Source organism: Thalassophryne amazonica, chromosome 8 (assembly GCF_902500255.1).
Source record: "Thalassophryne amazonica chromosome 8, fThaAma1.1, whole genome shotgun sequence".
NCBI classification, from domain to species: Eukaryota; Metazoa; Chordata; class Actinopteri; order Batrachoidiformes; family Batrachoididae; genus Thalassophryne; species Thalassophryne amazonica.
In genome coordinates, this window is record NC_047110.1 from 104,121,958 (window position 1) to 104,147,160 (window position 25,203).

The window sequence follows — 25,203 nt, forward strand, 5'->3', positions numbered from 1 at the left end:
ATTCTTATAGTGTTTCTTAAAGCCAGAAAGTTGCCATTTGAAATGACTTTAGTTTTGTGTCATGTCTGTGATCTGCTTTTTTTCTACAAAATTAAACAACTGAATGAACATCCTCTGAGGCCAGTGATCCCATAATTTTTGCCAGGGGTTGTATGTGCCCTGCGATTTGAGGGGTTTTCAAATATGATTCAATGTGATTAATTTCCTGAATCACAAACCTTGTAATTAATTAGATTTTTTTTTTTTATCATCGAGCAGCACTTGCACACATACACACACACACACATATATATATATATATATATATATATATAATACACACACACACTTTTTTTAACCCTGCCTTGCCACAGTTAAAGCAGCATCTTTATTTTTTCAAAATATACAGCAGGCCACTGGAGCCTCCATCAAAGAAGGACATGCTTCCAGTCATGAGACGACCAGATGAGTGGAAGGACCCATGGCGTCGATCCAAATCTCCAAGAAGACGCCCTGGGCTGGGCTCGCCACCGCGAGGCCGACGACGACATCGGCCCTCTGGCTCATCTGTGTCTGTGTCCAATTCCTCCAGGTAGGACGTCCTGGTGTGGTGTGTGTGGAGGTATAGAAAAACAAAACAACTGAGGGCAGTGCATGCCCACTGGCTGCTGCTTACCTCTGTGCTCGTTTCTGCTTTGTGTATTTGTTGTGAAAGTCTACAGTGCCCCTGTTCCCCAGTTTACAAAAACTGTGTGTGTGTTTAATTTCTATGCCCACACCTCTATAGCACCAAATCACAACAAAGTTGCCTAAAGGCGCGTCACACAAGTAAGGTCTAATCTTACAACCTTAAGAGCAAGCACACAGGCGACAGTGGTAAGGAAAAACTCCCTCTGATTTGAGGAAGAAACCTCAAGCAGACCAGACTCAAATGGATGACCCTCTGTTTGGTTCATGCTACCAACACAATTTACAAAACTAATATACAGGAAAGTTTGGGTGTCCATGCCAGTGCACAGGACGGGGGGCTTGCAGAAGAAGACACCACCCCCATCTCTGGATGGAGCCTCACCTCAAACAGAGACAAAAAACAGAATCAGGTGGAAGAAAAACAACAAAAACAGTATAATTTTTCAGCATTAAGTGACAAGAAAAACAGAAGAAATACTAAGGTGATCGCCGGCCACTAGCCCTAAGCGTCACTAAAAGTCCCAGACTTTAGATAAAGTTGAGGCCACAGCCCTCTCTCTTTATTAATAGAATGAATTTAAAAGGGTAAAAAGCATAGTAACATACTATGCCAGTATCAGCCATATGAAAGGGAAAATAAGTGCGTCTTAAGTCTGGACTTGAAAGTCTCTATAGAATCTGACTTTTATTGATGCAGGGAGATCATTCCACATAACAGGGGCACGGTAAAAGAAAGCTCTGTGACCCACAGACTTTTTATTCACCCTATGGACACAAAGTAGTCCTGCACCTTGAGAACGCAGAGCCCGGGCCGATACGTAGGGTTTAAGCAGGTCAGCTAATTGGGTTCTAGTCCATGAATAATTTTCTAGGTTAGTAACAGAACCTTAAAATCTGATCTCACAGGGACAGGAAGCCAATGAAGAGACGCCAAAATGGGTGTAAAGTGGTCAAACGTTCTGCTTCCTGTCAAAAGTCTGGCAGCAGCATTTTGAACCAGTTGGACACCCCTAATGCTGATCTGCAGTAAACCAGAAAATAGAACATTGCAGTAGTCCAATCTAGAAGAAACAAATGCATGAATCAGGGTGTCAGCATCACCCATAGACAGGATGTGATAAATCTTTGCTATATTTCGCAGGTGGAAGAAAGCAGTTCTCGTATTATCTCTAATGTGGAGATCAAAGGACAACGTAGGATCAAAAATTACCCCAAGGTTCCTCACTTTGTCAGTGTGATGTACAGCCCCAATTCCAATGACGTTGGGACATGTAAAATGCAAGTAATAACAGAATACAATAATTTGCCAATCCTCTTCAAACTGTTTTCAATTTAATCCTTTTATACCCAATCATGACACTCGTCTGTTACCAAACAGGTGTTCTTTGAGCATTCATCAACTTTCACAGTCTTTTGTTTCCCCGGCCCAACATTTTTGAAATGTGTTGTAGGCATCCATTTCAAAATGAGCAAATATTTGCACAAAAACAATAAAGTTTATCAGTTTGAACATTAAATATCTTGTCTTTGTGGTGGATTCAATTGAATATAGATTGATTGGATTTGCAAACCATTGTATTCTGTTTTTGTTTACATTTTACACAATGTCCCAACTTCATTGAAATTGGGGTTATATGACACATGAGCATAGGCTAAGCATTATCTGATCAAATTGATGCTGATGTCTCACTGAACCAAGAACCATCATTTCAGTCTTATCACAGTTTAAAAGTAGGAAATTGCTAGACATCCAGCTTCTCACTGATGCAAGGCAATCTTCTAAGGATTTTATGTGAGATGTGTGATGAGATTACCAGCAGTTATCGGTATGTATAACTGATTATCATCAGCATAGCAATGAAAGGTAATCCCAAAACACCGCAATATATGCCCAGTGGGTGCTATATAAAGGGAGAAAAGCAGGGGGCCTAAAACTGACCGCTGTGGAACCCCAAATTTCATGTCACTAAGGTTAGAGGTAGTGTTATTTTACAACCCCAATTCCAATGAAGTTGGGACGTTGTCTGAAATGTAAATAAAAACAGAATACAATGATATGCAAACCCTCTTCAACCAATATTCAATTGAATACACCACAAAGACAAGATATTTAATGTTGAAATTTATAGACTTTTTTGTTTTTGTGCAAACATTTGCTCATTTTGAAATGAATGCCTGCAACACATTTCATAAAAGCTGGGACACGGCCAAAAAAAAAGACTGGGAAAGTTGATGAATGCTCAGACTTGTTTGGAACATTCCACAGGTGAACAGGTTAATTGGAAACAGGCGAGTGTCATGATTGGGTATAAAAGGAGCATCCCCAAAAGGCTCAGCCGTTCACAAGCAAAGATGGGGCGAGGATCACCACTTTGTGAACAACTGCGTAAAAAAAAAGTCCACAGTTTAAGAACAATGTTTTTCAATGTTCAGTTGCAAGGAATTTGGGGATTCCATCATCTGCAGTCGATAATATAATCAGAAGATTCAGAGAATCTGGAGAACTTTCTACACATAAGCGGCAAGGCTGAAAACCAACATTTAATGCCCATGACCTTCAATCCCTCAGGCGGCACTGCATTTAAAACTGACGTCATTGTGTAAAGGATCTTGCTGTGTGGGCTCAGGAACACTTCAGAAAACCATTGTCAGTTAACACAGTTCGTTGCTACATCTACAAGTGCAAGTTAAAACTCTACCATGCAAAGTGAAAGCCATACATCAACAACATCCAGAAACACCGCCGCCTTCTCTGGGCCGTCTTTGGATGGTTTTCCGTCTTTTTGTAAATTCTTGCCGTCTAAAAGAAATGCAGGGCTGTGAAAAATCTGTGGATCCGCGAAATTCCACGGATTTCATCATGGGGGGAGGTGTTAGTGTTTTACTCTGTAATCATGATTGTCACTGAGTTTTTAAAATGTCTGTCGCAAAGTGTTCTTTTTTTTTTTTTACGACATCGTGCAAGTTTTATAAGGCCGTGGTAGTCCGCGGACACTCTGAGACAAAAAGCCTGGCTGTTGCGACAGTTCTCGTGAAGTGAGACTGGTTGGTTGCTGCGGCGACACTGTGTGTCTCCTGCACGAAGCTTTAGCTAAAGATAGCATGTGGACATCGCAAACCTTTAGAGCACTAAAGGTTTTAAAAGAAGACTTGTGCAGCATGTCTCTGTCACGGACCGACGTCAGACAGAGAGAAGATGGCAAGAAAGATTGTTTGAAAAAGTCTGATAATGACAAGAATCCATGGAATTGTCGCTGGCTTCATCAACACACCTGAAAGATAAAAGAAACGGAAAAAGTGAACTGTGCCCTCAGGAAACACGGTAAGAATTTTTATCTTTCTGGAAAATAAACATTGTGCAGTTCAAACAGGATTTTAGAAAATATTATGTGACTTTTTTCATTAATCTAGACTTTCTTTCATTGGGAAAAAAGACTGGCTTTGAATGGATTTAGGCTGCATGAATTTACACAAGAATGTAAATGAGTTTTTATTAATGTAGAAGTTTTTCATGGGAAAAAGACACAGTGGCTTTGAGTGGATTTACAGGAATTTAAACAAGAATATGTGACTTTTTTTACTATAAGGTATGTCAATCACTAAATAAATTTCTGTATAAAATAAAAAATAAATAAATTCAGGTTCAGATTCTTAGCGGTGTTTGGGCTCAGACAGAGATGGATAATTTAAACAAATTTAACATTTTATTGTTGTGCATTATTGAATGAATAATACTAATCGAGTGGCTTCAGTATTATGGTATGATATTATATGGCTTTACCTAGTCTGAAAGCAGTTATGAAGTTATTTATAACATGTTAGTTGAGAGTTATGATTTTTAAATGCCTAGTCTTTGAGCCCAATCACAAACTAAATAAAGTTTTCATGAAGATTTAGCTATATTTGTAAACTGTTGTGTTATATTCTGTACATGCTCCTACAGGATGCACAACATGCATTCAAAAACCACATGTGCCATACTGCATGAGATCACAAGAGAAATTTAACAGCTGTTTCAGGTCCAAATGTAGTCCAAAGAATGCACCAGAATGCACCACAGGGCACTTGTATTCTCAAAATTTTGAGAATACAAAGTTCCAAAGCTTTCCAAATGCCTATAGCATTTGGGATAACGTTTGCTGTCTTGAATATTATAGATGAATCACAGTGCTGTCTTTTTTTTTTTTTTTTTCTTCTAAGCATCCATGGTGATGGTATGGAGGTGTGTTAGTGCCCATGGCATGGGCAACTTACACATCTGTGATGGCACCATCAGTGCTGAAAGGTACATCCAGGTTTTGGAGCAACACATGCTGCGATCCAAGCAACATCTTTTTCAGGGATGTCCCTGCTTATTTCAGCAAGACAATGCCAAGTCACATTCTGCACGTGTTACAACAGCGTGGCTTTGTAGTAAGAGTGTGGGTACTAGACTGGCCTGCCTACAGTCTAGACCTGTCACCCATTAAAAATGTGTGGCGCATTATGAAGCGCAGACTACGACAACGGAGACCCCAAACTGTTGAACAGCTGAAGTCGTACATCAAGCAAGAATGGGAAAGAATTCCACCTACAAAGCTCCAACAATTAGTGTCCTCAGTTCCCAAACTGTGGAACTCAGCCACATGGGGTGTGCAGCCAGTACATTCTGAGTGCCGGTCTCAAGCCTGGAGAAATGAGGAGGGTTGCTTCAGGAAGGGCATCCGGCGTAAAACAAGCCATCCCAACTATGCAGACTAAGAATTGAATTTCCATACCGGATCAGTCGAGGCCCGTGTTAACAAAGTCCGCCACCGGTGCTGTTGCCCAACAGGGTGCCGGTGGAAATTGGGCTGCTGCTGGGCAAATATGATGACGAAGAAGAGGAGGAGAACTTTTCCACAAACAGCAGGAGAAGAAGAAAACTAGAAGGGTGGAAATGAGAGTGGGGACTTTGAATGTTGGAAGTATGACTGGTAAAGGGAGAGAGCTGGCTGATATGATGGAGAGGAGAAAGGTAGACATATTGTGTGTGCAAGAGACCAAGTGGAAGGGAAGTAAGAGCAGGAACATCGGCGGTGGGTTCAAGTTGTTGTACCATGGTGAGGACAGGAAGAGAAATGTTGTTGGGGTCATTTTAAAGGAAGAGAATGTTAATAGTGTGTTGGAGGTTTTGCAAGTGTCTGACAGGGTGATGAGTGTGAAGTTGGAAATTAAAGGGGTGATGATGAATATCATCAGTGCATATGCCCCACAGGTAGGTTGTGAGATGAAGGAGAAAGAAGATTTCTGGAGTGTGTTAGATGAGGTGGTGGAGAGTGTGCCCAAGCATGAAAGAGTAGTGATAGGAGCGGACTTCAATGGGCATGTTGGTGAAGGGAACAGAGGTGATGAGGAAGTAATGGGTAGATATGGTATCAAGGATAGGAATGGGGAAGGACAGATGGTAGTTGATTTTGCAAAAAGGATGGAAATGGCTGTGGTGAATACCTACTTTAAGAAAAGGGAGGAGTACAAGGTAACATAACAGTGGAGGAAGGTGCACACAGGTGGACTACATTCTTTATAGGAGATGCAAGCTAAAAGAAATCAGAGACTGTAAGGTGGTGGCAGGAGAGAGTGTCGTTAGACAGCATAGGATGGTTGTTTGTAGGATGACTTTAGAGGTAAAGAAGAAGAGAGTGAGAGCTCAACAAAGGATCAGATGGTGGAAGCTGAAGGAGGAAGACTGTTGTGTGAAATTTAGCGAACAGGTGAGAGAAGCACTGGTTGGAAGGGAAGCCATTTTGGACAACTGGAAAAGTACTGCAGATGTGGTGAGGGAGACAGCTAGGACAGTACTGGGTGTGACATCTGGACAGTGGAAGGAAGACAAGGAGACTTGGTGGTGGAATGAAGAGGTCCAGGAAAGCATAAGGAGAAAGAGGGTGGCGAAAATGTTTTGGGATAGTCGGAGAGATGGCGAAAAGAGAAGTGGCAAAAGCGAAGGAAAATGTATATTGTGAGCTGTACAAGAAGTTGAATAGTAAGGAAGGACAAAAGGACTTGTACCGATTGGCCAGACAGTGGGACAGAGCTGGAAAGGATGTGCAGCAGGTTAGGGTGGTAAAAGATGCACATGGTAATGTGCTGACAAGTGAGGAGTGTGTGCTGAGAAGGTGGAGGGAATATTATGAAGAGCTGATGAATAAAGAAAATGAGTGAGAGAGAAAAGGCTGGATGATGTGGTGAGAGTAAGTAAGTAAGTCAGGAAGTACAAGAGATTGGTAAGGAAGAAGTGAGGGCTGCTATGAAGATGAAGAGTGGAAAGGCAGTTGGTCCAGATGACATTCTAGTGGAGGCATGGTAATGTCTAGGAGAGATGGCAGTGGAGTTTCTAACCAGATTGTTTAATAAAATCTTGGAAAGTGAAAGTATGCCTGAAGAGTGGAGACGAAGTGTACTGGTTCCTATTTTCAAGAACAAGGGTGATGTGCAGAGCTGCAGTAACTACAGATGCATAAAGTTGATCAGCCACAGCATGAAGTTATGGGAAAGAGTAGTAGAAGATAGGCTTAGAAAACAGGTGAAGATCTGTGAGCAGCAATATGGTTTCATGCCGAGGAAAGAGCACTACAGATGCAATGTTTGCTCTGAGAACACTGATGGAGAAGTACAGAGAAGGCCAGAAAGAGTTACATTGTGTGTTTGTTGATTTAGAAAAAGCTTATGATAGGGTGCCAAGAGAAGAGCTGTGGTATTGTATGAGGACGTCTGGAGTGGCACAGTAGTATGTTAGGGTAGTGCAGGACAAGAATAGTGTCACAGCGGTGAGATGCGCAGTAGGAATGACAGACTCATTCAAGGTGGAGGTGGGATTACACCAAGGATCAGCTCTGAGTCCTTTCTTGTTCGCAGTGGTGATGGACAGGTTGACGGATGAGATCAGACAGGAGTCTCCATGGACAATGATGTTTGCAGGTGACATTGTGATCTGTAGTGAGAGCAGAGTGCAAGTTGGGTCTAGTCTGGAGAGGTGGAGATATGCTCTGGAGAGAAGGGGAATGAAAGTCAGTAGAAGCAAGACTGAGTACATGTGTGTGTGAATGGAAGGGAGCCCAGTGGAATAGTGCAGTTACAAGGAGTAGAGGTGATGAAAGTAGATGAGTTTAAATATTTGGGGTCAACTGTTCAAAGTAATGGAGGGTGTGGTAGAGGGGTGAATAGAGTGCAGGCAGGGTGGAGTGGATGGAGAAAGGTGGCAGGAGTGATTTGTGACTGAAGAATATCAGCAAGATTGAAGGGGAAAGTTTACAAGACAGTAGTGAGACCAGCTATGTTGTACAGTTTAGAGATGGTGGCACTAAGAAAAAGACAGGAGGCAGAGCTACAGGTGGCAGAGCTGAAGATGTTGAGATTCTCTTTGGGAGTGACGAGAATGGACAAGATTAGGAATGAACATATCAGAGGGACAGCTCAGGTGGGACGGTTTGGAGACAAAGTCAAAGAGGCGAGATTGAGATGGTTTGGACATGTGCAGAGGAGGGACCCAGGGTATATGGGGAGAAAGTTGCTGAGGATGGAGCCACCAGGCAGGAGGAGAAGAGGGAGGCCAAAGAGGAGGTTTATGGATTGCTGAGAGAAGACATGCAGGTGGTTGGTGTGACAGAGGAAGATACAGAGGACAGGGTGAGATGGAAAAGATTGATCTGCTGTGGTGCCCCCTAATGGGAGCAGTCGAAAGCAAAAGAAGACGACGTTCCCAAACACTTATTGAGTGTTGCTAGAAGGAAATGTGATGTAACACAGTGGTAAACATACCACTGTCCCAGCTTTTTTTAAACGTGTTGCAGGCATCCATTTCAAAATGAGCAAATATTTGCACAAACAATAAAGTTTATCAGTTTAAACATTAAATATCTTGTCTTTGTGGTGTATTCAATTGAATATAGATTGAAGAGGATTTGCAGATCATTGTATTCTGTTTTTATTTACATTTTACACAACGTCCCAACTTCATTGGAATTGGGCTTGTACAAAACACAGTGAGAACGACTGGTCAGGTATGATGTCAACCATACAAGGGCACTCCCAGCAATCCCAAAATGATTCTCCAGCCTTTCCAGTAGAATATGATGATCCACGGTATCAAATGCAGCACTGAGATCTAACAGCACCAGAACCGTAGTGGTGTCCGATTTCATTGCAAGCAGAAGATCATTCACCACTTTAGTGAGAGCCGTCTCTGTGGAATAATATTTTCTAAATGCAGACTGCAGTGGCTCAAAAAGATTATTCTCAGTAAGGTAGTCCACGAGCGGCCGTGACACCACTTTTTCCAGAATTTTAGAGCAAAATGTTAGATTTGATATCAGCCTATAGTTTTTCCAATATATTAGGGTCCAGATTAGGTTTTTTTTTTAAAGTAATGGTTTAATCACTGTAGGTTTGAAACATTTAGGAACAGATCCAGAGGTTGAGAGATTAATAATTTCCAGCACAGTCGACCCAAGAGTGGGCCAGTTTTGTTGGTATAGGATCAAATAAACAGGTTCTGCTTTTTGTTGACATTATGAGTTTCGTCAGCATGCCTAGTGAGAATTCTGTAAATCTAGGTAATACCTCAGTAATGGTGCCCACCTCAATAGCAGGGTGTAGTGGCTGTGTTAAGGCATGGTGGGATATGTTTAACCTAATGTCTTCTAGTTTCTTCTCAAAATAGTCCAAGAGATCTTGTGCTGTAAAGGGAGAGTGAACTACAGGTGGTTGTCCATGTATAAGTGTTATGTGTCGGACAAGAACTTTGAGTTATGCTTGTTTTTGTTGATCAAATCAGACTAATAGGTCCACTTTGTAGCCAGTAATGCATGCTTATAGTCTAAGATAGCGTCACGCCACGCAAGGTGGAATACTTCTAATTTTGAACTACGTCATTTCCGTTCTTGATCTCTAGCCTTATGGTTTAGGTCAAGCAAGTTATCATTGAAACAAGGTAATTGTGTTTTTGGGAGCACAGTTTTAACAAAGGTGGTGCAGTCATGTTGAGTGTAGTTTTGAGCGCTGAGTTTAAACTGTCCACAAGACTGTCTACTGATTGGGCATTTTCCAAATGTGAAGCCAAGACATCAGTCTTGCTTCAAGTTCAGTCATAGTTGAAGACTTGATGCATCGCCGCAGTGATGAATAAGGTTGTTCCATTAAACCTAATAAGTGAGTGATCAGAGAACACTGATGTAAGAGGCATGATGTCAATATTTTTGACATCTATACCACGTGTGAGAACCAAATCCAGGGTATTTCCACTAATGTGCGTCGAGTCCTGAATGCATTGCTGGAATCCTAATATGAGGTCTGTTAGAAAAGTATCGGACGTTTTTATTTTTTGCAAAAACCTGATGGATTTAAATCACGTGTGATTGCATGAGCAAACCTTGAACCTTCGTGCGCATGTGTGAACTTTTTCACGCCTGTCGATTGCGTCATTTCCTGGTAAGCAGCCTTTGTGTGGGATGTGTGTTGTGCGCTCGGTAGATTTTCATTTCAAGGAAAATGACGGAACGACTGGAGCAGCGCCGCATCAAATTTTGCCAGAAACTGGGCGACAGCCAGGTGGAAACCATTCGGAAGATTCAGACGGCTTTCGGTGATGATCCTGTGGGCATCACACATTAAGGAGCGGTACAACCGGTTTAAAGACGTCCGCACAACGGTGGAGAGCGAGCCACGCTCCGGTCGGCCATCAACATGCTGAAATGACCAGATCATTTCCAAAGTGAACGCTGTGGTGATGCGGGACCGTCGTGTGACTATCCGAGAAATTGCAGAAGAGGTGGACATCAGCACTTTTTCGGTACATTCCACTGTAGAAGACAGAAAATTTGACCATGAAAAGAGTGGCTGTGAAATTCATGCTGCTTCTGACGGCGGAGCAAAAGCTCCTCTGTGTTGAAGTCTCACAGGACATGCTGTGACATGCCCACCTCTTCCACAATTTCTTGGATAGTCACACGACTGAAAAGTCACCGAAAGCCGTCTGAATCATCTGAATGGTTTCCACCTGGCTGTCGCCCAGTTTCTGGCAAAATTTGATGCGGCGCTGCTCCAGTCGTTCTCTTTTTCCTTGAAATGAAAATCTACCAAGCGCACTGCACATGTCCTCACACAAAGGCTGCTTACCAGAAAATGATGCAATTGATTGGCGTGAAAAAGTTCACGCATGCACACGAAGGTTCAAGGTTTGCTCATGCAAGCACACGTGATTCAAATCCATCAGGTTTTTGCAAAAAATAAAAAGGTCTGATACTTTTCTAACAGACCTCATACATCCTTAATTTCCATAAATGATTTGCAGAGGGGATCAGAAGGCTTATTTATATGAAACTGTCAAGTTTAAATGAATTGCTGTCATTGTGATCACTGCCACAATGACGAGCTGCACTGGATTACCTTGTTCATTAATAAATATGAAAATAAAATCAAGAACAATCGGGCACATTGTTGTGAGTAGTACAGAAACATCCAAAAATCTGACTTTTTGTTGTTTACAAATTGAAAGAAATAATTCTGTTTTAAAGAAAATGTTCTAAGTTTTTGTCTCTCATTGGGGCATTTTGGTTGACAGGTCAGCTTGTTTTGCATGCCGTGTCTGTGGGTGGGTGAGTGCGTGTATCAAAGACAGCAATTATGAATAGGTGTCTCTGTTCGGTGTGTGTTTCCAGGTCCTCGTCTCGCTCTTCATCCTACACAGGATCTGGGTCATCTCGTTCACGGAGCCACTCCTCCTCATTCAGCTCCTACTCAAGCCACTCCTCCCAGCACAGCTCCTTCAGTGGCAGCCGCTCAAGGTGTGTGTGCGTGCGTGCATGTTTTTACTACAGACATGTACCCAACCTCTGCAGCTGAATTGAGTAGCCATTGGTAATTTTTATCTTTTGTTTAATATGCAAGGGGAGTCAGTGGGATTATACAGGATTTTTTTTTTAATGGAGTTCTTTGCAAAAAACAAAAGGCTGAATTAATCTCAGAACAAATATTGCTTATTTGTACTGTAGAGCATACATATCAGTAATACAATTACTCTCTCCATTTAATTATTAGCATCTGGCATGTGGGAATTTTGCAGATTTATGTGGATCGTGTGGCCAACATGTCCATCTCTGTGATTGGTGGTGATTCTATTGATATGTGGCAGACAGCGTAGGAAGGATACGGCAGCCGTGACGGCCCGTCAGTGTGACCATAATGCCTTGAAAAATGATATGCCTACTGCAGCCTTTATGTTCTCAGTCCAGTTTCCAGCTACTTTCTTATTTTGTTATTGCATTTTTGCAAACATACTACAACTAGTTTGAAGAAGGCTTTGGGATTTTTGAAGCACTCTTCATAGCTTCAAAGCTGAAGCTTTGCACAGGAGTTCAAAACAAGCCAACTACGGACTAATGACCCTATGATAGCGATTGATGAGCGATATCAAGATAACTTTTGGTAATCCACTTTAAATGGTGCTGCTAACCGGTGGTTTTGTAGCAGCGCACTAATTTGCCATTATGTCAGGATTTAAATGATCGTGCCATAAATGATCTAGCTTATTTTGTACAAATGCTGATTTTTGTGTTGAAAACTACACGGGTAAGAACTCCGCGCACAACAAACTTTCCACTCTGGCTCCTGTGATTGACATCTGAACAAGCACAGATGCGTGCGTGTTTCTGTGTGGCGAGAACATGCCACAGAGAAATTGTTTTACGGCGGCTTTACTGGAGAAGACACAGGCTGCAAGTGCATGTGCATGGGATGCTGCTTGGTGTTCTATTTTTGCCAATGAGGAATAATGGGACAGTTTGATGAATTATTTAACAACAGAGAGTTGACTCCTTCAAACAGGTAAATATGAACTTGTGTGATATTTCAGAAAGGAATTAATTTATAGCCTCACAAAAGTTAACATTTTAAGCTCACATCATCAACCGGCAGTCTGTCGCTACAGATGACATCAATTGTGCTCTGACAGTTTTCTGACGGTGTCATTGGAGCGAGCGTGGGTGGGCGTATGTTTTTCTGTGTGGTGTCACCACAGAAAAAGAAGTTTGTTAAATGGACTGCATTTATATAGCGCTTTTCCATCTGCATAAGACGCTCAAAGCGCTTTATAAATAATGCATCACCCCAATGTGAGGCTGCTGCCATACAAGGCGTTCACCACACACCCGGAGCAATAGGGGATTAAAGACCTTGCCCAAGGGCCCTTAGTGATTTTCCAGTCAGGCTGCAGTGAATCTGGCTCAAATCCGGCTCAACCCAGATCCAGAAAAAACTATCTGGTTTAAGCAGGGTATGGCTGTATCCTGCTTAAGCCAGGTTGCAAACCTCTCGTGATCAGGCGGCACAACTGGATTTTATTTCTCTCCAGAGCATGAGGTCAGCAGTTTGGGGAATTTTCCACTTTGTCATTTAATAATTAACGAGGGATTATCACACAGAGTTTTTGAGTTCATTAACACAGCAGCACACACTCTATGGATTTCTTATGGATTGATTTTGTATGTGGAAGATTTCCTGAATTCACCGCAGCACTTATCTGTTACTGTTTGCATCCTGTGTCTTTGCTGCTGCTGCAGCAGCGCGTGGGCTGGGAACAGACATCCATTTAATCAGTTGTTTGTGTCATTCGACAGGATGCTTTGCTGTTTGATGAAGACATTTATTCATATTTACTTTCTAGAAATGAGCATGATTGCTAATTGTATTCTGTCTCTGGAGTCCACATGAGAAAAACTGAAAGTAGTGACACATCACAATAACAGCAGACGCTTTAAGATTGACCCGATTTCCAAATGTAAAGTCCGTACCATCAAACAAGCCCCCACAGACGCATCACACACGTGATCGCTAGTCAGAGAAATGTGCAGGTCCACTATAAACCAGCCAGAGAACATATCCAGGTACAAAATAAAATAAGGCCTGGCTTTAAGCCTTAAGCGACGCACACAATAATGACAGGGGCGCATTGTGCTGTTTTCAAATGCTCGACCGGAATTTATAGGCTTGAAAGTTGGCTGAAAACACTCGATTGCAAAGCTCCGCCGAGTCCACACAAAGACGTAAAGAAGAAGAAATGTGGTCTTAAACCTCCGTTCATTCAATACAATTTCACCACAGAAAAGAAAGATCCAGACGGACGTAAAAGACGGACTAAAATTGTAAGTTTATTACACTCATTTATTTTGTCAATATCCTGAAACCGTGCCGCCGTTTTTGTGCATCAGCTTATGACTGTAATGTCACGCCATGAATGACGTGGTGTGTAATATTGTAATATTGACATGTTCTGTAAACAAACTGCATGCATACACATATCATTGTATGTCTGTCAACTTATCAAAAGAAACGTGACACCAAAGAGGTTATATGTGAGACTCACCATCATTGTCGTCATTATGAAGCCGCTGGAATAGCGATTTCTCATCCCTGCTTAGCAAATATTCTGCAATATCCACAGTTTCAGACTCTGAACTTCATCTAACCATCTGTCAGTTGCCTTCAAGGGGTCAGAAATTTGTCTCCAGCTATCAACAAGGACTGGTCATTTTCGACAGTGGCGCTCGCTTCCTCTTTTGTCGGCAATAACGGTACTTTCTGTACAGATGCAGCACACGCAAGCACAACCAGCTCTTCTTTCCATTTCTGTCCACTGCCGTACGTAGTCCTGGTTGTAACAGGCAATCCGCGGAGCTGACAAAAACACTTTAAATTGTCAACTTTCCAGCGGTTGAAATGTTCCAAATCACAGCACTCCTCACTGCCTTCTGCCGCCATAGCTTGTGGGTTGGTAGTCGAAGAATTTAGCCTACCCGTATGCACCGCGCGGTCTGAGATGCACACTTCGCTTATTCTCAGCGACGTAACACAGTGACTGTCAATCAGAGCAAGTAGTCAGTGGAATGTTAGCTGGCTGTTTACTCCAACAAAATAATTCAAGGTGGTGGAAAATGCTCTGAAACCACTGTTTCTGTTTCTCATGTTTTGTAAATGTTTTTGAAAAATAAACACTTCCAAATCTAAAAATACTGTTTTTGTAGTCAGATAACACCTCTGAAGTGATTTACAAGACATCTTACAGAGCTGTAGCATGCACGCCCTGGGAACACCCATCAAGCGACAAAGGCCAGCTGCTTGTTTGTAGTTAATGTAACTACGGCATTCAGCTTTGCTAGCTACTGAAATAGCATTATGAAGCCGTGCGTTCACCATATCACAATTGCACATTGCAGTAGCAGCAATTTCCTATCTTAATATGACTTTTTCATCAAATTGTGCCGTATCATATTATGTATTACGAGACCAGCCTTAATTTCATTTGAGTACTGGATAAAAATAAAGTGAACGTATGCTTATAGAGCTAATCTATTTGTCTTTTTATTTTTGACAGGTCTCGATCATTCTCTTCATCTCCATCCCCAACTCCAGCAACACAAAGGAATGCCAAGAACAAAGCGGAACTTCCTCCGATGCCAGCTAAAGGGTAAATATCACCAAATTCTCTCTCACTCACTCACACACAGACACTTATTACTAATCGGGGGGAAATTAGCTTTAGTGAGCTGGCTGTTTATGAGCATTTGTGTCCTTGTTTGTTTGCATTTCTGGTGTCGTTGACCGAACCACCCCCCCACCCCACCCCCAAAAAAAACGGTCCGCTCTGCCTTCACTGTGCATGCGTCATTTGTGCGTCAGCCGCGTTTCACTGATTATCACCTCGTTTCTGCTTAAAACTGCTTCGAGTCATCTGTCTCAGCGACAGATATCTGAAGCTTTTGTACAACAATCATTTCCACATAAATTCAGCATTATTTCATCATTAAAGACAGAGGATGCAATCAGAGCGCCACAGCAGCCAGGCAAGGTGCTGCTGCCTACAATGCGCCTCCATCATTTCAAAGCGTCAATAGCAACTCACCAATTATTGCCTCATTTTTGCTTAAAACAGCCTTGTTTCTGCTTAAAACTGACTTTAGAATGATTTTTTTGTCATCTGGTGGTTAATAATCACATTATTCCCTTTTATCGCTTTGGGTGTAGCGAGTCAGTCTCAGACGAGCTGCTGTGGTCCCAAATGTCAGATGCACAGTGAAGGCAGGACGGCCCAATTTTTAGGGGGGAACCATTCAGTCTGCGACACCGGGTTATTTATGTACTCAGCCACCAACTCACAAGAACTGTTTCCGTCTACCCAGTCAGAATTTATCAAAGCAGCTAGTGTATTTACAGTGTATTGTGTGGACTACTATAACATCTCCCCCTGCACCCTCACCCCACTGAAAAAGTAGAAGTAATAAGTTAAAGGGTTATCATCTGATATGGGAAGTTGGGAAGTACAGGTACAGCACGCTCCTTTCATTCTACCACTTCTCTCTTTCCCTTCATTTTGCACATTGCAAAGAGACAGTATTGGGATTGGGCATTGGTGTTTGTTTGAAGCCTATTGAAAATAATGAATTTGTGAAGCTTGCTGACACTTTGTGCAAGAAAATTGTGAACTTTGGGAATAAATGGGATTTTTAAACCTGTTAACCCTTTTAATATACTTTATCAATAGAATGTAGTAGTTATTATGTTCTGTCAAACTGGTGAGTTGACCATTAAAGGGTTACATAAAGAAATGAAAGTGGCACGAAGCCAACAGCGTCACATGAAAAGTCACAACATAAAGCCAAAAGCAAATTCCTACCATCACCGGTAATTTATTGAATTCACCGTACAGGGCATTACCAAATCCAAGCACACCGTAGCCCAACCTGCACAAACGTTAGTAATTCCTGCAGCTGCAGTAAACAACTTGACAGACTGATTTTACCATTTGCTTTGGCAATTTTTCTTTGTTTTCTTCGAAGATGGTTCATGATGATCAACACGTTTTTAACACATATTGTCAGCTTTGGTTATTTTTTTATTCAAATTATGTACGTCATATTTCACAACATAATCTCGTGCATGTTGGTGTTTGCATTTGCTTGCTAGTTGGAGACGTGTTAATTATTAGTGCTTCACTCACTGGATCTGCTCATTGCAGCATTACACTGAGTTATTTGTTTATTATTAAGTTATTAAAAGTGAAGTAGAAAAATTGTTGCTTGTCTGTTGAATTGGTCTCTGCTATGATCTGCATGCTTAACAAAATATGAAATCCATTTTTATTTTTATTCTTTTCCCCTTCCCTAAGCATGCCACAGAAGCCGGGTGCCATGCCCCCTCCTCGTAGGGAGAGGCCTTCGGTGAAGAAAGCTCCCACTCCCCCGCTGCCTGGTGGACCACAGAACAGGCCTGCCAAACCCATGCCAGAGGGAGGTAAGCCTCCCACCAATGCCCGTGAGCCAGGTGTCGGTGGCGCTGGTGGAGGTGGAAGCACAGGAAAACCCGTGCCACCTCGGGAACCTGGGAAAGCACCCAACCCAAGAGAGGGCAGGCAGAGAGAACGACAGCAGCATCCTCCACGAAGGTACGTCTCTTCCCTTCCAACTATTTTCTTCCGGCCGTGTAGTGATAGAGACTCCATGTTTGCTTGTTGGCTGTTTGTTTTCTGTGTTCACTTTGTTGGCGACAGAAATCACTTAGATGCTGTCACGACAACTCCAGCTGTTGAAACTGCAAAATTGACATTTTCACAAATCATAATTCAAACCTGTCATGTAAGTAGTGCCGCTGAAAAATGATGTGCCACCACTTCCTGCTTCCTGGTGTTTGGAACTAGCCAAAAGATTTGCAATGAACTGTGACTCACAAATTAGAGAATGCCATGAGGCAGGATGAAGAGAACTTCTGAAGTTGAAAACTATTCTGTGGATTGTTGGGGACACAGTTGTGATAACTATCCAGGGGTTTGCACAATGTCTACAGTTGATTACAAGACATGCACATCAAAATATTTGTATCATTAATTCATTTATTTTCTGTACCAGCATAGTTCAATCAAGGGTCATTTGTGGGGCGGGCTGCCGGGAAGCCGAAGCACTCAGAGGGAACCCACGTGAACCCTGGGAGAACAGTATTTGCATCAATTGCCTGAAAAAAATTTGAAATAGTTTTATGAACATTTCAGTGACTGATTAACAGGTCGTTTTGTGCTGAGCGTCACAGCAGATACTATGACACAGTAACTGGTACTCAAACTTAGTGAGTCAGTTCTCTTAAAATTTTCTCAGAGCATTTGCTAGAGACTAGAGCTCAATCAATATAAATTTTGAGGAGTTGGCGGGAGGGGGGGATACCAATATTCCCTGACTACGGTCCAGCATGCAGGTCATGAGGACACCATTAACCGGAAAAGGCTGTGATGGGTAAATGGTGACTTGTGGTAGGTCACTAAAGACCGGTGGTCTTCCTAGGTTGCTTCCAATCAGGGTCCGTGGTGGGTGGAATGTGGTGGCACCAGTGCATGCTTCCAAACCTGATCTTAGGTGTAAGAGGAGGTATAGTCATTCACTCATATACGTGATAATATCTCACTATGACCAGCCATAGTAATTAAGCAGTTGACACCAAACTTGTGGTGACTGGGGGCACCAAGGGGGAGGTCACTGGGACCCTTAGGTTGAATGCATATAAGCGCGAACACACACACACATATGGTCAGCCTTGTGTATTAGATCACAACCTGCTCACTGGAACCCTTATTTTCAAAGTTCACGTGGTACTCAGGTCAGGTAGCAGGCATCACACTTTACTTACTATGTAGTAGTGGCTGGCTAGGGTACACTTTAATTACAGTGTGAACAGGCCAGCGCATGCAAGTTAAGGCGCGCGTTCTTTTAAATTAAAATGTACCTGCTGTGTACAGCATACCAGAGCATTGCAGTGATATGCCATGCTGTCACCTTTTATCATTATTCACTTGAGTCTCATGAATGTCACAAATTGTTCCATGAAAATTGACAGCATACACACAATGCAATGCAACTTACTATAACTTAACTAAAGTGACATGACATATACAATGACGTGGCTAAAATTCGTTATTTCCTGCGCATAGAATGGGTAATTCAGCTAGTATATATATATATATATATATATATTTATTTTATTTTATTTAGCCGGGTTAGTCCCATTGAGATCGAGATCTCTTTTGCAAGAGAGACCTGGATAATTATAATGTTTCCAGTCTACCTAACCTGCATGTCCTAAAATGTGGGATTAAACTGGAGCACCCACGCAAACACGGGGAGAACATGCAAACTCCACACAGAAAGACCACAGGTGGGAATTGAACCCATGACCTTCTTGCTGTGAGGCAACAGCGCTAACCACTAAGCCAGCATGCTGCCCGATATGCAGTGTCAACAAAAGCATGTACTTGTCATTGAATTACATATATATGTATATACATGTCACGCCAGACCGCCTTCAGCATTTTGTCAGTTTTAAGTTTTTGTTCAAATTACAGCTTGTCAGAAAGCATCACTCTATACAGAACAGATTAAAAATCATTGTAGGCAGCGTCTGTATTTCGCAAACATCTCTTCTGTGATATAAACTAATGCATACAAAACATCACCTTTGTCATAAGTTGGTCACGTTGTCTGTCTAGACATGCATGCAGTGGGGTCTGAGTTAATACAGAACCGGTAATTCAACACAAATATGTATCTGCACTTTGGCTTTTATATTCCTAGTTTGGAGGAAAACTGTAAGCAAAGAAATTCCATTTATTTTTCCATACAGAATGATGCAGGCTGCCACTCGGGCTCTCCTTCAGCCTATGCACACACACGCAGAGCTCACTGACTCCGCCTACTCCTGCAGGAAGCAGGAACAGGGACAGAGGAGTGAGTAAGGCTGGCAGTGAGGAGAAGCAAACGAAACAGAGATGACGTTATTTTAAAAAGTTGATTTTTGAACTTTTTTAATCATGAAGGATAAGAATCATGATTCTGACATAAATAGTTTTTTTTTTTGTTTTTTTTTCTCAACACCCCTAGTCGCTTAAGTGCTTAATCAGCATTTTGGTAAGAGGGTGCACACCAAGAGTATGGGGGTGCAGTGCCCTTGTTACGTGGTTTTATTTAAAAAAAAAAAACGTGTGTGTGTGTGTATATATGTATGTGTATGTATATATATATATATATATATATATATATATATATATATATATACACACACACACACACACACACCCCAGTGATGTGACTGTGTTTGCACACCTGTATTATCAGAGGTCACATTTGTGGGCAGACTTGAGCTGTTCACTTCATCGAGTAAATTTGTGTTTCCCATAATATTTGCATATATGTGGGATGTCATGTATTGCTGCCGTGACAAACAACAGAGCATTTTGTGTTAAGATCAGCGTGTGTGTGTGTGGAGGAGGGTTCATGTTGCAGTGAGTGGAAAGGTTGAAGAAATCAAAATTAATTTTGTGAGTATATTCCCACGCTTTACATACAGTGGAAAATGGTGAGCCAGAGAAGAATAGTAGGTTTGCGCAAGATCAGAACACAGTGACAGGCAGAACCCTGGAAACAATCCAGGAAAACCAGTTCTGGCACCCAGCAGTTTGTTAGCCCATTTATGAAGTACTTCCCTTTGATTACCTGATGATTTATCTTTGATGGTGTTTGACGTATTCATCTGTTAACACATACTGACACGTTACTGTTGTTGTTTAAGTCGGGGCAGTCCCAATATGCAGTGTCAACAAAAGTGTGTCCTTGTCATTGAATTACAAAATAGGAATTTTGACCTTAACGTGTTGAAGTTGAGTGAAAGAAATCAACACAGACTAAAATGAGACAACTGTTAAAAACAAGACTTAAGAGTATAATGTTGCTAAATGTTTCATTCAGTTCATGTGACATGGTTCGTAATTACAAAAAAAACTTAAAACTGGTTATATAGTAATATTAGAAAATATAATGCAATGCTAAACTACCCTCAGCAGTATGAGCATAAAAATTGGAAAGAGTGTGACCTTTTAACCTCTTAAAATTGGTCAAGGTTAGGCGTCATTGAACCTGTCCAAGGACTATGTCTCAAGAATGTTCCCTGTGAATTTCATGAGCCTGGCAGTAACAGGACTGGACTTACACCGAGCACAGATATAGCACAGCATATTTTGGCCTCGGGTAAAAAATAATGATTCCTTCTGACAGTCCGCCTGCTTTTTCTCATTTCTGAGTCCAGTTTGTCTGAAATATCATTGCTGAAACATTTCTGGGCGTTGCCAGATTTGTTTCTTGGGTCAGCAGACGTTACTGTTTGTTTGTTTTGTTTAAATGTGACTCTCTGGCTGTGGTTTCACAAATATTTGACTCCCCATGTTTGAATTTTTTTATGTTGATGAGATTTTACCCTCAGAATGCACGTCAAATCAGAATTTTTCTTCTTCTGTCTTTTTCTTCATTCCCCCTCGCCCCCATTGCATTATACAAGAGAAGCTTATCGTCCCTGGTGGAACAGTTTATGCATAATGTTCATACATACAGATGGACAACCATTAATATTTGTTACCAATTTAGAATCACCAGTGAACCTAATCTTGCTTGTCTTTGGACTGAGGACAGAAGTTAAATGCAATAATAATACCTGGAGCAAGTGATGAAAATGTTGATCATCATCATGCAGTCTCACAGACTGAGCTTCTTTATTACCCATAAATCATCTGTAGTTAACTAGACACCCTCCTGTAACGCGAAGACATATAGGAATGTGAGTGTTCTGACCTTCCGCTTATTACTCAGTATGTTCCGTCAAACATAACCATATATTTTCTTTGGAATAATTTGCCCCCACCCCTGCCTCGCTCCATCTGTGTTTTCCAGGCGGACTGTGAGCGGGAGTGTGAGCGGCAGTGGCAGCAGTTACACTGGTTCTAGCTCCAGATCAAGATCTTCATCCAATTCCCTGTCTCGTTCACGCTCCGGATCCAGAAAGTCCAGGTACACACGTCAACACTGAAAGTGTCGCAGAACTTGGCAAATGGGCGCTAAAGATTACCTGAACAGTCAGCGCGTTTCATGTAATGCTGTTATTGTGAGCTCCCACTGCTTTCAGTTCTCCCTGCCTTTGCATAAACCGAAAACAACTTCCCACAATGTGTTGTTTAGATGAATACGCTGTCTAGGAAACAGGTGAAGTTGTCCTCACCGGGGACTGCCAGAAAAGTTGCACATTGTATCAGTCATCGTGTTAAATATTTATTTGAGAGGAGACAAAATTTTCGGAAGCATTTTGCTTCAATGCAGCTGTAACTCTGTTGAAGAGCAATTTGTGGGTAATTTTTTTACTTCTCCATGAAAATTATTTGTGGAAAAAAATGTTTTAGAAGCAGACATTCAGAAAAAAGGTCGATGTTAGGTAGATGCTGAAGAATATATTTTTTTTTTCATTGTGCCTGAAGCATCAGTGCTGGTATTATGACATGTTGAAGTTCTCTGTAATATTTGTCACTACAGAATACACATAAATCCTGGAGGAAAACTAGATGCTGTCTGCATTGCACCTTGTGGTTAATTTGTTTTCCAGCAAGATAATGAGCCCTAATATAAAAGTCAAATCTATACAGGAACATCATCTAACATATTATTGACTGATCAATCAAACAATCCATTTCCAGAGAAGCACAGTTGGGGGACACAAATGACACAAAAAAAAGTTGTACCTACGCATTCATGTGCAACTCCTTGACTCATATGTTGACATGTGGGTATGCGTGAGGTCACAGGTGCAGTTGATAGGATGGAATTTCTTCTTTTTTAAAATACACGATTAAATTATAGTCTTAATATTGATGCGGTAGAAGGCAGAATTGTTTTGGTTTTTTCCTATAAAATTGGTACTGCTACATGTGTGTTTTCCTGCCTTTGTGCCAGTACTCATTTACAGTACTCATTCATCTGTTCATCTCTTGCTATAGATCGCTGAGCGTCAGCAGCGTGTCTTCAGTTTCTTCAGTATCGTCTAGCAGCAGTTCAATGCGTAGCGCAGACTCTGATGACATGTATGCCGACCTGGCCAGCCCCGTATCCTCCGCCAGCTCCCGCTCGCCCACGCCAAGTCACTCCCGTAAGGATCGAGGGGCTGCACGGGACCAACCTCCACACAGCAGAGACAAGCCCAGGGGTTAGTGCGGATCAGCGGTCATTTCGTGTTTAATTTTTCGAATGGTTTCCAGCTGCCTGTCTCTAACAGTTTCTGAAAAAATTCTGATGGAAAAAAAGCCCAAATCATTCCGCCATTTCCTCGCAATGAAACGACGACGAGAGGGGTGGACCAGTGCTCACTCAAAGCCTGCCCACAGGCGAATGACGCAACCGACAGGCGTGGAAAAACTCACGCATGCGCACGAAGGTTCAAGCTTGGCTGACGTAAAAACATATGAATCAAATCCATATATTTTTTGCATAAAATAAAAAGGTCGGATACTTTTCTCACAGACCTCGTACTGTGCTGGTGTTCATCTGTGCATATGTGAACTCAGGACAAGCTCAAACAAACATTATTACTGTCATGTTGTAGTGTTGCTGTTGTAAAATCAGTTAATGTCATGTACACAGACATGCTAAAAAGTATCTGTGTTGTTTGAAAGTTTTAAAAAAAGTGTCTAAGATTTTTCCACTTTTATATAGCAGCCAACAACTACTCTGTATGAAAACTGGGTGACTTAATAGCGTTCTGTACAGAGAATGAAGTAATACTCCCTCTGTTTGGAGCTTTAAAGTCAAAGCATAGCTGTTGAGTTTTTCAAGAGCGATATATCCAAAAGTCAAATTTAGACGCTAAAATTGCCTCTAACCAACAACTTGATCAGACTAAAATTCATATATACCTGGCTTTTCCCAAGTAGAGAGCTGTTAAACCACCTCCTTCCACTGTTGGTTCTGCATGATGAGAAGAGGGGGCTGAATGAATATTGAACATGGATCAGCAGCACGTTTTCATGTTTTCAGAGAGACCACCAAAGAAAGGCGAGCCCTTCAGGGAGGATCGTAGGAAAATGGACCCCTCTACTGCCCCTCCAAGAGGCGGCAATTCCATGCCTAGATCTGGTCCTGGTAGCAGAAGTGGTCACCCTGTTCAACCTCCACCCGGCTCCATGGGCCCTCCTGGGAGCTATGGAGGCTCAGGTTCCCATAAAGACATCAAACTCACCCTCATCAACAAGGTTGGTATTAATTGTCCTTATCCCAGTATACATGGAATCACCAAGTTATTTCTTTTCATCTCTCTGTAGCTCTGTCTTTTTTTAATCTCAGTGACAGAAAAATATCGGTGATTTCACTGAACTCTTCTTTTTCTGGGGCACACTGAGTGAACAGCATTTATCTTTAAAAAAAATTATTAATTCGTTTCAAAAGCTCTTCACTTTCCAAGGCCTCTTTACTTCAGGATTGATTCAGGTTTGTTTGACAGCACTTTTAGTTTATTAACACAGAGAACAATGGGTAAAGTCCAAGGCGCTCAGTGCAGATCTGAGAGTCAGAAACATCCCTTGGAGGCATATATGAACAACTGCAGATTCCAAGATCATCGGTTCAAACGATTGTATGCAAGTCCAAGTTATTGGGAGGTGCAGCCACTTTTACAAGGTCTATGAGAACAACACAAAGTGTTGCCCTCAGCCAAGAAGAGTTTGGTTTGGGGGTTCAACAACAACCCACAACCACCAACGTAAGGCCTACCATGAATTGGAAGCACCAGTGTCACTGTCCACAGTCATGAGATCAGGATTTAGTAGTTTGGCCACAGTGACTGGTGGTATGTTTGGAGAAGTAAAGGTGAGGCATTCAACCATAAGAACGCTGTACCAACTGTAAAGCATGAGAAGATACCATCATTCTCTGGGGCTGTATTGTTGATGGCATAATGGAGGAGGAGGACTACACAAAACCTCAAGCCATCAGCGAGACTGTCAAAACATGGACATAGTTGGGTATTCCAACAGGACAATGATCCCCCAACACCAATCAGGTGTTTGTGCAGTGCATAACGCAGGCCATCATTAAGCTTTTGGAATGATCTTGCCAAATTCCTGACCTCAGCCTTATCGAAAATATGTGGAATATGGATAAAAATGAGTTCCGTGGTGGGAGACCAATAAATTTCATCAAACAATTCTGATAAGGAGAGTAATAAAATATCAAATCATAATTCTTCCAGAACCTTGTAGATACATACCACAAGCAACTGGTCAAAGTGAAACCTGCTAAGGGGCATTCAGCCAGAGATTAGGTGTGTTGTGTGAATGTTTTTCTGCCAAACGTTATAACCTGAGGTCACATTATAAGCACTCTTCTTACACTTCTGTTTACCTGCAGCTAGTGTTTACAGTTTTTATTTGACTGAATACACCTGATTGAGCTAAGTGGGGAAAGTCATGAAAGATGGGAAATCTGCAGGTCATGTGCTCTCCACAAGCTGTAAACCTATGAGGCATTAATGGAGAGATTGCCATTTGTGTATCCTGGCTTTTGCAGGTGCCACAAACTGCTCACCCTGTGGACACACCCACAAGGGAATTTCACAAGGCCACCCACATTGCAGTGTGGCATGTAGATAGTGTCTCCTCCCCCCTTCCCATTTTTGAAT

At 41.9% G+C, this 25,203-nt stretch overlaps 1 protein-coding gene across 1 annotated transcript in view; it reads left to right on the top strand.

Moving 5' to 3' along the window:
- The first annotated feature begins 390 nt into the window (after nucleotides 1-390).
- Nucleotides 391-25,203, top strand: part of zc3h18 (zinc finger CCCH-type containing 18) — a 39,663-nt gene continuing 14,850 nt past the window's right edge. The window contains exons 1-7 of the mRNA XM_034177137.1: nucleotides 391-571; nucleotides 11,346-11,471; nucleotides 15,056-15,148; nucleotides 16,847-17,122; nucleotides 21,438-21,554; nucleotides 22,532-22,737; nucleotides 23,565-23,779. Coding sequence (XP_034033028.1) covers nucleotides 420-571; nucleotides 11,346-11,471; nucleotides 15,056-15,148; nucleotides 16,847-17,122; nucleotides 21,438-21,554; nucleotides 22,532-22,737; nucleotides 23,565-23,779 — 1,185 coding nt within the window. The 5' untranslated portion in view covers nucleotides 391-419. The remainder of the gene's footprint in view (nucleotides 572-11,345; nucleotides 11,472-15,055; nucleotides 15,149-16,846; nucleotides 17,123-21,437; nucleotides 21,555-22,531; nucleotides 22,738-23,564; nucleotides 23,780-25,203) is intronic.